The sequence below is a fragment of the Plecotus auritus genome (genome assembly GCF_963455305.1).
Source record: "Plecotus auritus genome assembly, chromosome: 1".
NCBI classification, from domain to species: Eukaryota; Metazoa; Chordata; class Mammalia; order Chiroptera; family Vespertilionidae; genus Plecotus; species Plecotus auritus.
In genome coordinates, this window is record NC_137770.1 from 240506157 (window position 1) to 240520047 (window position 13891).

Here is a 13891-nt window from a genome sequence, read left to right on the forward strand (position 1 = left end):
CTCAGGTGTGTTACGTTTAGACCTAAAATCTGAAGTGGAAATGAATGTGTTCTGGTACCCAATTCACTAGAAAAGTCAAAGACTTAGCTGCGATTCTTCGTTCCTTATTAGAATTGTATTCATAGAAGGTAGGAGACCCTTGTGAAGAAAACTATTTGTCCAGAATAGTTGGAAAGGAATAGTCATTGGTGGCTTTGGGCGGTTGTTGTTTAATCCAAGCTGCCTTTGCCTCACGGTGGACTGGGGAGGACTGCTCTAGAGTTGCTTACAGGAGTAGCCGAAGGCACAGGACGAACACTTGAACCTCTCCTGAGACCTCGCAGGTTGTAGGTTCACAAAGCAGGACACATTAAGACCCTGGCTGGGCACACACAGCATCATCTGGTGGTGCAGCTGATTCGGTTCTGATTGCTGAGCCAGTTTAAACAATGCTGAATGGCAGACTGCTGCTGACACCCTCCGGAAGGAAGAATCAGCGCTCAGCCCCAGCCGATGCTACTGTGTGGGAGGAAGGGCTCGACATTATGAGACCTGACTTGAGACTTTTCAAGAAAAGACATAAATCTAGATTTCTCTATGAAATCTGACTTAGGGATATTGGCAACTATTTTAAAAAGTACTTTAACATTGCTTTTCAGACAAAACAGGATTGAATCCAGACGACGACGAGCTACCTTAAAGATTGGCTCAATTAAACATGGGCCATTTGTTGCCCTGATGGAGTAGCTCAGTTAGTGAGAGCATCGTCCTGATACACTGAGGTTGTGGGTTCAATCCTCAGTCAGGGCACATGCAAGAACCAACCAATATGTAGGTGGATAGTCCTAACTGGTTTGGCTCAGTGGACAGAGCATCGACCTAAGAACCAAAGGGGATGTACCCGTCATAGCACGTACCTCCGTTGCAGGCTCCTCCCCAGCCCGGGCCAGGTTGGGGGGTGTACAGGAGGCAACCAATTAATGTGTTTCCCTCACATCAATATTTCTCTCTGTCTTTCCATTTCTCTTCCACTCTCTCTAAAAATCAATGGAAAAATATCTTTGGGTAAAGATTTTTAAAAAAATGAAAAAATGTAGTTGGATAGGTGGAACAACAAATCAATGTTTCTCTCTCTCTACCCCTCTTCCTCTCACTCCCTTCCTCTTTCTCTCTAGAATCAATAAAAGTTAAAAAAGATAAATATGGACTGTTTGTTGAGAACCCAGTACGCACTACACTTTGCTTCATCTTCTTCACACAGTAATGTCATAGGGTGAGGATGCTGCTGTCTACGGTTCAGAGGCAGGACAAAGTCCGGAGAGGTTCTAGTCACTGTAACATCAGAACAATTCACCAAGGGGCCTGGAGCCCCTGCCTGTGGCTGTCCATGCTGCATCCTTGGCAGCACAGGGGGCTGGCTCACAGCTACTTTGCATGTCCTAGAAGCCAACCTGGCTCCCTCACTTGTAATAATTTGTAGCGTGTTACCCAGTGGCTGGCTCCTATCAAGTTCACCAGTGGTTTCAATGAATGAAATTAGAACACTTTTCTAAAAACTGCAAAATAGAATTCTTTTTTGCCAAGTAGCTGTTGTTTCCCATTTCCCATCTTCATGCATGTAATCCTCCCGGTTTTCTTCTTTTCCCTAGAATTTGTTTTGGTTTGGCATAGGACAAGCTACCATTCTGCTACTTCCGGCTATAATTATTGCTGTGAAGCTGGCCAAGTACTATCGGAGGATGGACTCGGAGGATGTCTACGAAGAGTAAGTAGGGGCAACTGCCCATACAGAGCTTGCTAAAGACGAGCTCTGATGAGATGAAACTTGTTTCTTTTTCTTTTTTTTTAAATTACTGGGTCATCTCTGTTCAGATATTTTCTTTGTACCAACTTCCTCAGGCTTGATTTAACTATTTTTTCCTGCTTGCTTCCTCTCCTCAGCTTCCTTAACCAGCCTTCTGATTTCTTATTTGCAGTTCCATCTCGGGGACTTGGCACTTGACTTTGTAGCTGTTTTCACTAGTTTGCATTTGGACCCTGTGGTCTGCCCTTCACTCTGAGTGCTGCGACCTTGTACACTTTATTTTCACATCACTCATCTCCTTCTCAACCTGTATTTCTCCTGAACTGGCTCTGTCAACATCGTATTAGACTAAAAATGTGGGGCGGGGAGTGCAGCTGTTGAGCTATGATAGTAATTTAAAAGAAATAATTATATATTTCTTGTATTTTATAGTGTTGAAAATATGCCCATGAAAAAGTAAGCCTTTTCTTTTTTTAAACCATGTTCATAGGGTGAGACTTTGGCGGGGGTGGGGGAGGGGAGAGAGAAGAGTGTCTTTATTATTATGCAATGGACTTTTAAAGCTAAATTAATAATGTCTTAAAATTACATAACAACAATAGATATGTCCAGATAAAAATAAATGCTGATGTCTCTTAAAAATGAGGACTGGCATATGGATGCTGAAGAAATACTTGCTGAATTAATGAAAATTGTATGTTAAATGCATTAATATATAAAACGGTTGCTTTGATATTTTGTTCTTAAAGGAAGCACCTTTGCCTTTGTAGATTTAACAAGTGGTCACATGACTGTTTACATATTGTCTCTATAATCCATGATGTCACTACTTAGTCTTAGAGATAATGCGGTGTTTTGGGGATGTTTGTTTGTGTTACAGTATGCACAAGTCAGCCTCTCAGCCTCTATGAGCAAAGCTGGTGAACAGATCAACTGCACGGTTCTCGGTCTGCAGCGTCTCCAACTATTGGAAGAGAAGCCGCCCTTTAGGAGTTTACAGATTCAGTGGTAGCGTCTGAAACATGCCCTCATGGGCCCAGGGGGCAAAGTGTGCCCCTGCTTTCCACCTTTCGAAGTGGGGCTCTCACCATCTGAGCCTTCCCTAAGAGTTTAAATGTGTAACACATTCATTCATTTTCAGTTTAGTCTTTGAAACCAGACATGAATTTTGTTGCATTTCATTGCACAGGAAGTTAGACTTGTAGTTGGAGGAAGTTCAGCAAATAGCAGATATGCGTGTGAACAATAAAAGAATGGTTTCCAAAATATGACTCCAGTCTTCTTATTGAAAAATATCTTATTTCAATATCTTCTTGAAAAAAAAAGTAGTTATTTAAGGCACTGTATTATTTTTTTAGGGTGGCTATAACCAAGTACACAAACTGAGTGGCTTAAAGCAACAGGAATGCATCCTCTCCTGGTTATGGAGATCTGAAGTCTGAAATCAACATGCAGTCAGAGTTGGTTTCCCCTAGAGGGCTTGAGGGAATTCATGCCTGTCTCTGAGAGTCTGATGATTGAGGGCAGTCCATGGCGTTCCTTGGCTTATGGACTTAGCACTCCGATTTCTGCCTCTGCCTTCACATTTGCTTCTTATGAAGACCCCATGCCTTTCACCTGCCCCCTCATATAATCCTCACCACATCCCTATGAAGTCAGCAGTTATGTTCCTATTGATAAACAAGTGCCTGAAGCTGACAGAGGTGAGTGATCCAACATCACACAGCAGCCCTTAAGTGTCCAGGCAGGAAGAGGATCCAAGTCCCCCATCCCATGGCTCCTGGTTCCTAGTACATGGACAGCAGAGGCTAGGGGTGGCTTTGGCACAGACCATTTCCTAACGTTTCAATCTAAAACCACCATATAGGTGTCCTGTGTTTTCTGATGATGAAATTCAGTGTAAATCAGCACTGTTCAAAGTGTGGCCTGAGGACACAAAGCAACTGGATCATGTGGGGAGCTCTAGCAATACTAATTCTTGCACTCCAACCCAGACACACTGAGGGTAAGGCCCAGGAATGCGTATTTTTTAAAATGTGTTTTTATTGATTTCAGAGAGGAAGGGAGAGGGAGAGATAAAAACATCAATGATGAGAATCATTGATCAGCTGCCTCCTGCACACCCCACACTGGGTATAGAGCCCATAACCTGGGCATGTGCCCTGACCGGGAATAGAACCATGATCTCCTGGTTCATGGTTGACGCTCAACCACTGAGCCACACCAGCTGAGCAGGAATGTGTATTTTTAACAAGCTTTCCAGATGAGTCCAAAACACAGTAAACTTGGCCAAGCTATATTGCAAATCACCGTAAAGGACAGGTCTTGGTCTATAGCCCAAGAAATGCGGCTATGCCCCATCACAAACAATGAATTGCTGGCAAAGCAGCCTGTGCCTATTTAACCACTGCAGGAGGGAAGGCAGAAGGCAGATCCAGTCCTGAGAGTGTGTCCGGGGCTAATCACCAGCCCTGAAGCTCACCATCAGTTTGAAATGTCCATCTCCACTCCTCTCCTCCTGTGTAGGGACTTCTGCAGGCCGTCCTGCCTTTCCTGAACTGCTGCCAGCACCCCCTAGGTCAGTGGTTCTCAACCTTTCTAATGCCGCGACCCTTTAATACAGTTCCTCATGTTGTGGTGACCCCCAACCATAAAATCATTTTCGTTGCTACTTCATAACTGTAATTTTGCTACTGTTAATGAATATCTGTGTTTTCTGATGGTCTTAGGCGACCCTGCTAGCGGTTCTCAACCTGTGGGTCGCGACCTACAGGTGGAGAACCGCTGCTGTAGAGCCTAAGACGATCGGAAAACACCGATATTTACATTACAATTCATTAACAGTAGCAAAATTACAGTTATGAAGTAGCAACGAAAATAATTTTATGGTTGGGGGTCACCACAACATGAGGAACAGTATTAAAGGGTCGCGGCATTAGAAAGGTTGAGAACCACTGCCCTAGGTCCAATCAGTGATTTTCACCACCTCTCTGTTCTTCTAAATGAGCATGTATTTCATTGCTGTCTCCCAGCTAGATGGCAAACACTTGTGCACAAAGCTCCTGTCTTGATTTCCTTTGGTTCCCCACCATGTGTCAGAGGGAAAATGGACCTCAGTTCAATGTGGCTCTCCCTTGAGAAGCAACATGAGCTCCCTGAGCCTCATCCCCTCTTGTAAATGGGGCGGGGATTGCCCCCACCTCATTGGATGGATGTGATGATCAGCATGGTGCCTGGCACTGATAGGCTCAAAGTGGAGCCCATGTCACTCACCCATGATAGGCTTCCAATAAATAGCAGGTCAAGTTTCCTTGTGAGGCGGTGAACTCCTGGTCAGTAGGGCTTCAAGCAAAGGCTAGTCAGCCTACATGTGTGATGTCCAGAAGGGGAGTCTCCATTTGGTTCCAAAAGCAAAAGAAAGGGAAGAAGTAGAGTAGGAAGCATCTCTGTCTGCCACTTAGACAAGAATGGCACTGGCAGAATCTGTCTGAGGTAACTATTTTTGGAACTCTGGTATCTAATTAAGGCTTGAAAATTCCAGGGGAAGGCTTACATGGTAAATGGTTAACTTTGCTCAATTTCAACCCTGAGCTCTGCAGCTCCTACCCATCCCCAACCCCGGTCCATGTGTTCCCAGAGTATCTTGCACACAGACTTTGAGTGCCAGGATGGTTGGTGAGGACCCTGTCTATTGAATGACATGTTTATAAGCCCTTTGCCAGGAATGGTGTGACGTCATGTGGCTGTAGATCCTGACACCCAAAAATATGGCAGAGCTCAGTCTCAAGTGATGTTCAAATCACTGATTGCTGCTTCCCATCACAGAGGTGCACACACACAATTGGACAGCCACTGTCACAGCCCCTCTGAGAATCAGCTGCCATAATGCTCACATGTCTGGCTATGTAGATAGTCCACAACACTGCCCATACGGTCTATCTAGCAATCAGACCAGCAACACGATCTATCCCAATCACGCTTTTAAAGTCCTCTCCACCCCTTGCTGATGTCACCAGCTGAGAATGAGAAATGTCTATTGAATGACATGTTTATTAGCCCTTTGCCGGGAATGGTGTGACGTCATGTGGCTGTAGATCCTGACACCCAAAAATATGGCAGAGCTCAGTCTCAAGTGCTACTTTGGTGTGGCCAAAATCTCACACCTGCTACCCAGGCAAATTTGTTACAAATTGTGGTTAGTTTATACACAGGGCTCAAAACACCTGGATGAGGCACATATTGTCTCCTGTCCCCAAAATAGTCCAACTCAGTCTGGGTTTCCCTTTTTGGTCATGTGACTTTTCCTTTACTGTCTCAGGAATCAATATTTGAGCCTCAGTTCTTAGTACCCTCAAGAATTGACTTGGGTGGCTGACCCCAGATCTGCTCAGGACTCAACACCCCTGCTTTTATATGAGTCAGAATCTGCTCCTAAGCTGCTGTCCCCTGCTCTCCCTTGGAGCCTATTAGCAGATATCATCAGTGTAGTCACCACCTGGAAAGAAGGCTCATGCCACTACTTTGCCATCCACTGGTGGCAAATGGGAGAATTCAGGACAGTGTTTGCAGGTCCAGGTGATCTTTAAGGCAAATTGATCTTTGATACTTTGTGCCAAAGAGATTGAGAAAAAAGTATTAGCCATGCCCAGGACAGAAAACTACCAAATTGTGTAAACAATTTAGCTACAGTCACAAAGTCTAGCGAGACTGGGGTTATAGAGTCAACAACTGAATTTTGTTGGTGATATTCCACTGTGGAAACACCCATTTGGGGCTTTAGGTGAAGCAGAAATAACTTTCCTGTGTGTTCAATCCCTAAGTTGGGGCTTTATTGTTATAGCAACTGGCATCACCCAGCTAATACTTTCCACTACTTTAGAGGCTATAAAACCTAGTCAATGACACATATCCTGTCTGAGCTCATGTAGGCACTCAGTCAATATTTGTCAAATTAATTGAATTTATACATTTAAACATCATCCCTAATACATATCTTCCTCTCACATTCAATGACCTAAGGATTATTTCAACGTTGGGCCAATTTGAGCACGGGGGCAATTACTGACTTTTTCAACAACCATCCCACTCCCTGCAGGAAGGATTTAAGAAATGCCTGCGAGATGCATCTGGCTCAGTTAGATGACCCCACCTTAAGCACCGTAGCCTTTCCTCCCACATAGTCATTACCTCTATATTGTCATGGTTGACATCCTTGTCTTTCCCCCTGTTGTCTGCCTTCTCTTTGAGGGCAAGGATCATGTCTCCTTGGCTGCATTCTAGTCCATTACAGAAAGACCCTGGGACATGCTTGTTGCTTCATGAGTTCTTTTTAAATGAATAGAAGAATGAATGAATGAATGACAGCAGAATGAGAGATTGCATGCAGAATGAATGAGTCTGGTTAAAGGCCACCCCAGTTCCTTCAGTAGTCTTCTCCTGCCTCCCTCTCTTCCCTAAACAGCCCACAGCATGTGCTAGTCCTTTCCTCTCTGGGCCTGGTGCCATTCTCCCTGGGTTCCCTCCCAGGCCTTTGTAGAGCTTGTTTCTGGTGCCTTTCTTCTACTCATCTTCACCTCTTCATATGAGGTGAAGTAGCAAGTCACAAGCTGACATGCATGGTGACTCACAACATTGACAGAGAGAAAGGACAGCTTGTCTCCCTGCTTTTCCAGCTTTCTAGGGTGGCAGCCAGCACTCTTGATAAAGAACGTAAGTTAAAGACTGAAAATTCCAAAGGGACACTTTTCAATATTTTCTTCTGCCTCAAATACAGAGGTGGTGGGCGTGCACATGTGTGATGTACCTGCACAAGAGTGTATGTATGTAAGTGCATGTGTGTGTGTGTGTGTGTGTGTGTGTGTGTGTGTGTGTGTGTAGAGGGGCACAGCCATCTGTGTGCTTCAGAATTTTATCCAAAAGGAGCAGATAGCTTTAAATCATGTCTAACCTGTTTCACAATGATTTCCTTTTTTAAAAAGATATGAAAAACCTGGAGATGATAAATGAACTTACCTGGTATGATTCCAACCATATGGCATTCTGGAAGAGGCACAACTATGGAGACAGGAAAAAGATCAGTGATTACCAAGGGTTAGGAAGAGGGGACATGCATAGGTGGAGCACATATGATTTTTAGGACAGTGAAAATACTCTCTATGATATTATGATGATGTGTATATGTCATTGTACATTTGTGAAAATCCACAGATTGAACAACACCAAGAGTGAACTGTTAGAAGAAGCATGGACTTTGTATAATTGTGGTATGTCAGAAAGACTCATCCCTTGCTACACCTGTACCCTCTGGTGGACGACGGAGAAAGCAGTGTCAATGAGCAACGGGATGGGGGCGGGTGTACTTCCTGTACTTTCTGCTCAGTTGTGCTGGAAACCAAGAACCATTCTTAAAAATAAAGTCTAGAAATGATTTTTAAAAGAACATTAGATAAACAGTAAGGAAGTCTAAATAAAATATGGACTTGAGTAATACTTATCAACATTGCTGCCATCATTTTATAAATATTATATTATAATGTGAGAGGTTATCCACAGGGAATCCTGGGTGAGATGTGGGCACAGTGGAACTATCTTGCATATATTTTGTAAAACTAATACCAGATATATATATATATATATATATATATATATATATATATATATATATATAAAATGAATGAGAGGATGAGAAAGGAGAGAGAGGGAGGGAGAAAGAAGAGTTTATAATTTATCCAAGAATGACCCTTACTTTCTTTTTAATACAAATATTAAAGGCCTTAATTTAATTCTTGAATTGTGTGTCAGGCATGTTCTTGGGTGACCTGAGCCTCAGCTCCACATCTGTACCACAAGGATCCAGGCTGGACTTTCCTCCAGGGATTCTTATGAAAAAAGTGAGGCACCTTTATGTAATCCATTCTCCGTGAGTCAGTGATGCCCTGGATCCTGGGAGTATAGGGAGGTTGTGGGAATCTGCTGTGAACAGTCATGCTGGGGCTCCAAACCCTCTCCAGTTTCCCCAGTGCCCTGTAGTAAAAGTATAGAATTTTCTCAGTGAACCCAGATGTGAAATAGTATGGGGAAAACACATTAGCACAATGTCAGTGCATTGTGAGCACTTACTGGGAGTGACAGTCTATTTCTCTCCATGAACATCCATGAAAAGGTGGAGGCATGGGCAAGATCAGGGACCAATGATGCCAATAGAAAGAATGTCTGTATATGAAGTCACTATTTGAGCTGGATCCTGAAGGATGAGCCAATGTGAGCCTAGCAAAGTAAGACTGGAAGAGCATTCCAAGTATGGGGAACAGAAGGAGCAAAGGCAGGAAGTGGGCAAGTGAACTGAGTATTCAGAAAGTGGTGAATGAGTATCCTAGTATGGCCAGGTTGTTGTTGTTGTTATTGTTGTGTGTGTGTGTGTGTGTGTAAATGAGTTTGGAATGACAGGCTGAGCCAACAGGGAAAGGTCTACATAGCTTGGCCTAATACTGTGCCCCTCTTGCTTGAAATACAAAGATCAAGGCAGAAGTTGGGATGAGATCACAGGAAGGCTGAAGGTCCATGGGAAGCCAGAGTGGGAAGTCCCATATTTCCTGCCAAAGCTTAGAGAAACATTCTCAGAAAAGATCCTGGAGTCCATGTGTTTCCTTTAAATACACTTTGTGTTCTGACTTAACAATCTTCCTCCAGAAAAAAAAGCTGGCTGCGTCCTGAGGATCAAGATGAATTCCTCATTATTTCAGAGGCCACCTTGATCTATATCTCCCTGTGGAACAAAGCTGCTTTATCTTGTCTACGTCCAAATGATTTCCTAAAACACCACACTGTGAGTGCCTATTTGGGGAGGGTATGTTCTATAAGGTGGTGGTCGCAATAATGGGGATGGATCTCTCCATGAGCTGATTTTATAAGAGGCTTAGAGCTTGGGGAAATGGCCACCTCTAATGGCATTTATGAAAAGATCCTTTGAACCTCTGAGTAAACCAGTTGACATCCACAGCTTGAGTGGAATCCAACCACAATTAGGACTCTTGGTGTCTTTATTATGGGCCAGGCCAGCACTTTTAGAAAATTTCAATTAGATGGCAGCTCAATTTCATATACTCACATCTGGATGTTGGGGCATTTCTTAAAAGTTCAGGAACTCTCCATTTATTTCAAAAAATGTATATACAAAAAAAATTATGACTTTTGAAAATACCAACCCCAAGGCCACATGTTCTCAGCCAACTGGAGCTCAGTGCTGACCTTACCACCAGGACCTACCGGATTGCCGCAGTACCCCTGCTCTTTAGTGTCTCAGTCCCAAAGGCAGGTCGGTTGCCATTTATTACCATTTGTGTACTATTGTTCTTCTTATGGCTGAGTTAAGAAGAGAAGTACAACTTCCTGTGCCCAGATATGAAAAGGGAGGAGGCAAAATATAATGAGGTTCACATCTTCTTTTGGGAAGTGAGTCTCCTTCTCCATGTTTAACATCAAACAAAATATGTCTGTTTTTAAAGAATACAGATGGAGTCCCCATTCTGAACCAAATCGTCCTCCTTTACATTATGCCCATAAATAATTCAGTAGGAAAACCTAAGGGAGGTACTGCGATAGTCCTCAATCTGTAGATGCATACACAGAGGTTAGGAGAGGTTATGTGACAGGGGTTAAGTGAAAGCTCTGTCATTCCGGTACGAGACTGCCTATCAAAGGTTGACCAGAATGAGGTTCCCATGCGTGACTCGAAGTTGAATATTTTCAGCAGAAATCCCAAGATCAGGAACTTGCTCCCTACCAGCCATTCAGAGCCCCTGGATTCCTCTGCCCAACAGTCACTTCAGGTGCCTCATTGAAAACAGGGACTCAGACACTGAGATGTGTTCCCCAGATCATCCACTCATAAACCCAACATTTACTGAGAATGGCAGGTAAGAAAAGATCAGACAATGGATGCAGGGAGTCCCAAATTTAACTCTGGGCTCCTCATCTTCCTGGCTGTGTGACCTTGGACAAACCCTGAATATTGCCATGCTTCAGTTTTCCATCAGTAAAATGGGGTGAATCACAGCTTCCCATATCATAGAATGGATGTGATGAGAATGAGTGGAGATATTTCGGTAAAATGGACCTAGCACAGTGCTTGGCAGCTATGATTATTTTTGTTGTTTATAACTTTTCCCAGAGATATTGCTGCATCAAAGAGTCCCATCAAAGAGGGTCTTTGCGAGGCTGAGCTGTCCTCCCAAACTGGCCGCTGGGGAAAGAGGAAGGGCTTGGAGTGCGCAGTCTAATGCTCTGTGTGTAACCCTCCACCCGCTTTACACCAACCACTTTCCCTGCAGGCGCTGGCTCCCTCCAAAGGGGTGTGGCTGGGAGGAGTGTAAAGAGAGCTGCACAGGTGTGTGCCCTGTGAAAACCCTGTCTGCCTGGGCTCCTATAAAAAGGGCCTCCCCTGCCTTGCACTGCAGACGAGACAGCTGTAAGCCTGCCAGCTTGCTCTGGCCCCCAGGATTGCACTGCACCTGCATACTCAGAACAAGGTAAGAGCCTGGATCTTTAAGAGTGTGATTGCCTGCCCCACTTCCAGCTTCCCCAAGGACCTCATGTTCCTGGGGTCTGGATCCCAGCAGGGGTCTCAATGCTGTGATAAATGAGCAGGTCTTTGTCTGGTATACCTAACCTCACACCCCACCTTTCTTTGGGACCCCACATGCCTATGACTGTATTCCCCTTTCTCAATCCTAAAAGCAGGTCACAATGCCTAGGCTGGAAATGAGATCAGGGCCATTTCCTAGGCCAGCCTTTTTGTTTGTTTGTTTGTTTAAACAAAATTCAGTGTTTTCTTTTAAAATGGAGCACTGATAATATGAATCATTTTGTCATCATGAATTAAGCCAAACCAAACCCTGAGCTGTTCATGATTGCTCTTTTATTTCTTGCCAACATTTTTGAAAGGCAGAGTAAGGTGAAGGTGAGAAGGGTGCTATGAAGGACCAGAGAGATAAGTTCTGGCTGCCTGTCCCAGCTTTGTCACTTGCCCTTCATGGGATCTTAAACAATTTATTTGTTGTTCTGAGCCTTAACTGCCACATCTATGAACTGGAGAGATTTAGTATTACCTGCCAGGGAGCACTCTTGTGTGGATCAACAAGGTAGTCAGACACTGGTCAAGTGCACAGAAATGTTATTTCTCGTCTCCTTTCCAGGGTAGTTTTGTTACCTGCCTGACAGAATTCATGTAGGTTGGTGAAGCATTTAAGGCCATCCTATTCATTCAATGATTTTTTTAAAAGAATTGATTAAGGGCATTCTATATGCCCAGCATTGTGCTATAGCAGTCTAAACGCTCTGGTGGAAATTCACTCCTATCTACCCAGGTTCACTTTGCCCAGTCAAGTTGAATAATCTCCCCTTCTTTATGCCTTTCCTTGGGTTCTTATTTCATCCCAATTGCCCCTCCTCACAAACCCACCCATCTCAGAGTGTGCAAATCTCGTGCATGTTTAACCTTGGGTCAAACATCACTTTGCATGTCACTTCCCATGTCCTTTCTCATAGTGTGGTCATCTGAGTCCATGTAGAACTGTGATATAGAAACCCAGCACATCAGAGCTGGAGGAGTGGGCAGTTATCTCATGCAACACATTGATTGCCAGATAAAATAACTGAGACCCAGAAGGGGAGGGTGACTTGTCCAAGATCAAGTGGGGACACAATTTGGACAGACTCCTGGTCAATACTATTGAGAATCCCCAAAGAGTTGCCTCTAAGTTTTTAAGATGTGAAACTTTCTTATTTACGTTGGTATATTCAACATCTAGTCTAGTGTATGGCATACAACAGGTGCTCCATAAATGCCTGTTGAATGAGTGAATAAAAGCATGAGTGAAAGAGCAAATGAAGGTGTAAATAAGTGAATGAATGGGGCTCAGAGAGTGGTGAAGGAAGGAATGAAGGGTAGGAAATTTTCACATTCAAGACTCCAGTCAAGCAGAAATGTGAATAGACAGACTGCTTGTCCAGTAATTCCAAAATCAGAAGGATTCTTGAACGTACTCCTAGGCAGGCAGGCATGTGCCGGGTTGTGGGGGGTGGGGGGACTGCCCAGCATTGACTCACCTGCCTTTTGTCAAACAGGTTTCCACCAAACTAAAGACATGAGAATCCACAGCCTCACCTTGCTGTCCTTCCTCCTTCTGGCCACTCAGGTGTTCTTGGTGGAGGGCAAAAAGGAAGTAAAGAATAGAGGTGGCAGCAAAGCCACCACGGATAAAACACAGACACTGGGCAAGCCCTGGAATGAGCAGAAAAGCCAGCCACCCAAGCACCTGACCAAAGGCAAGTTTGCCACCCAAGACCAAGCCGACTGCAGATGGGTGGCGACTGAGAAGGAAGAAGGCATTGTCCTGAAGGTGGATTGCACCCGACAGGATAACAAGTTTTCCTGTTCCTTTACGGGCAATCCAACCTCATGCCTAGAGTCAACGAAAAAGGGTGTCTATTGGAAACAAATTGGCCGGAGCCTGCGCACTCAGAAAGTCATCTGTGGAGACTCCAAGAGCATCCTGAAGACCAGGGTGTGCAGAAAGAAGTTCCCAGAATCCAATCTCAAGTTGGTGGACTCTACTCTAATTGGAAAGAAACCCAGCCAGGAGACAATGGAGCCCTCTCCCAGGGAGCAGAGCATGAACAATGAGGCCTCCCTCATGGAGCCTAACAAGGTCAAAGAGAACACCCTCGCTGGCCCAGCAGAGTCCTCCATCAATCCCGAGTGTCTGGAGGACCCAGACATGATGAACCAGAAGAAGGCAGCCCTGGAATACTGTGGGGAGTCCTGGAGCTCTTTCTGCAAATTCTTCTTCACCATGGTGCAGAGTGAATCATGCTAAGGAGGTCAAAAGAGAACAGATCTCCATTAGGTACATGTCCAAGCCTTCAGGATGCTGTAAAGCTCTCCAAGTTCCCTGTAAAACGAACATTTCTATGAACGCGCAGGGAATTATTTAAACAGAATTTGTAATTTTTTGTTTTTGAATTTTGGAATTTGCTTTATATTCATTTCCTTAGGTGTGATTTTCAAAGGTTGTTGACTGCAATGTTTCCATGGCCCACAAAGCTGTG

General features: G+C 44.2%; 2 protein-coding genes across 9 annotated transcripts in view; both read left to right on the forward strand.

Moving 5' to 3' along the window:
• The window catches only part of PROM1 (prominin 1), a 95031-nt gene extending 91986 nt beyond the window's left edge, over positions 1-3045 (forward strand). For 3 of the 8 annotated variants that reach the window (XM_080668271.1, XM_080668274.1, XM_080668275.1), the window contains 3 exons: positions 1629-1744; positions 2216-2239; positions 2664-3045. In XM_080668271.1, coding sequence (XP_080524397.1) covers positions 1629-1744; positions 2216-2239; positions 2664-2694 — 171 coding nt within the window. In that variant the 3' untranslated portion in view covers positions 2695-3045. Of the gene's footprint in view, positions 1-1628; positions 1745-1955; positions 2108-2215; positions 2240-2663 lie in introns of those variants that run through there. The other 5 variants (XM_080668273.1, XM_080668276.1, XM_080668277.1 and 2 more) reach the window with 3 other exon arrangements.
• An 8170-nt stretch (positions 3046-11215) lies between these two features.
• FGFBP1 (fibroblast growth factor binding protein 1) lies at positions 11216-13659 on the forward strand (the record flags this gene model as incomplete). Its single annotated transcript, XM_080679881.1, has 2 exons — positions 11216-11310; positions 12908-13659. Exon 2 carries the CDS (start codon positions 12928-12930, stop codon positions 13657-13659), a length of 732 nt encoding a protein of 243 aa, XP_080536007.1. The 5' UTR covers positions 11216-11310; positions 12908-12927.
• Positions 13660-13891: the final 232 nt, after the last annotated feature.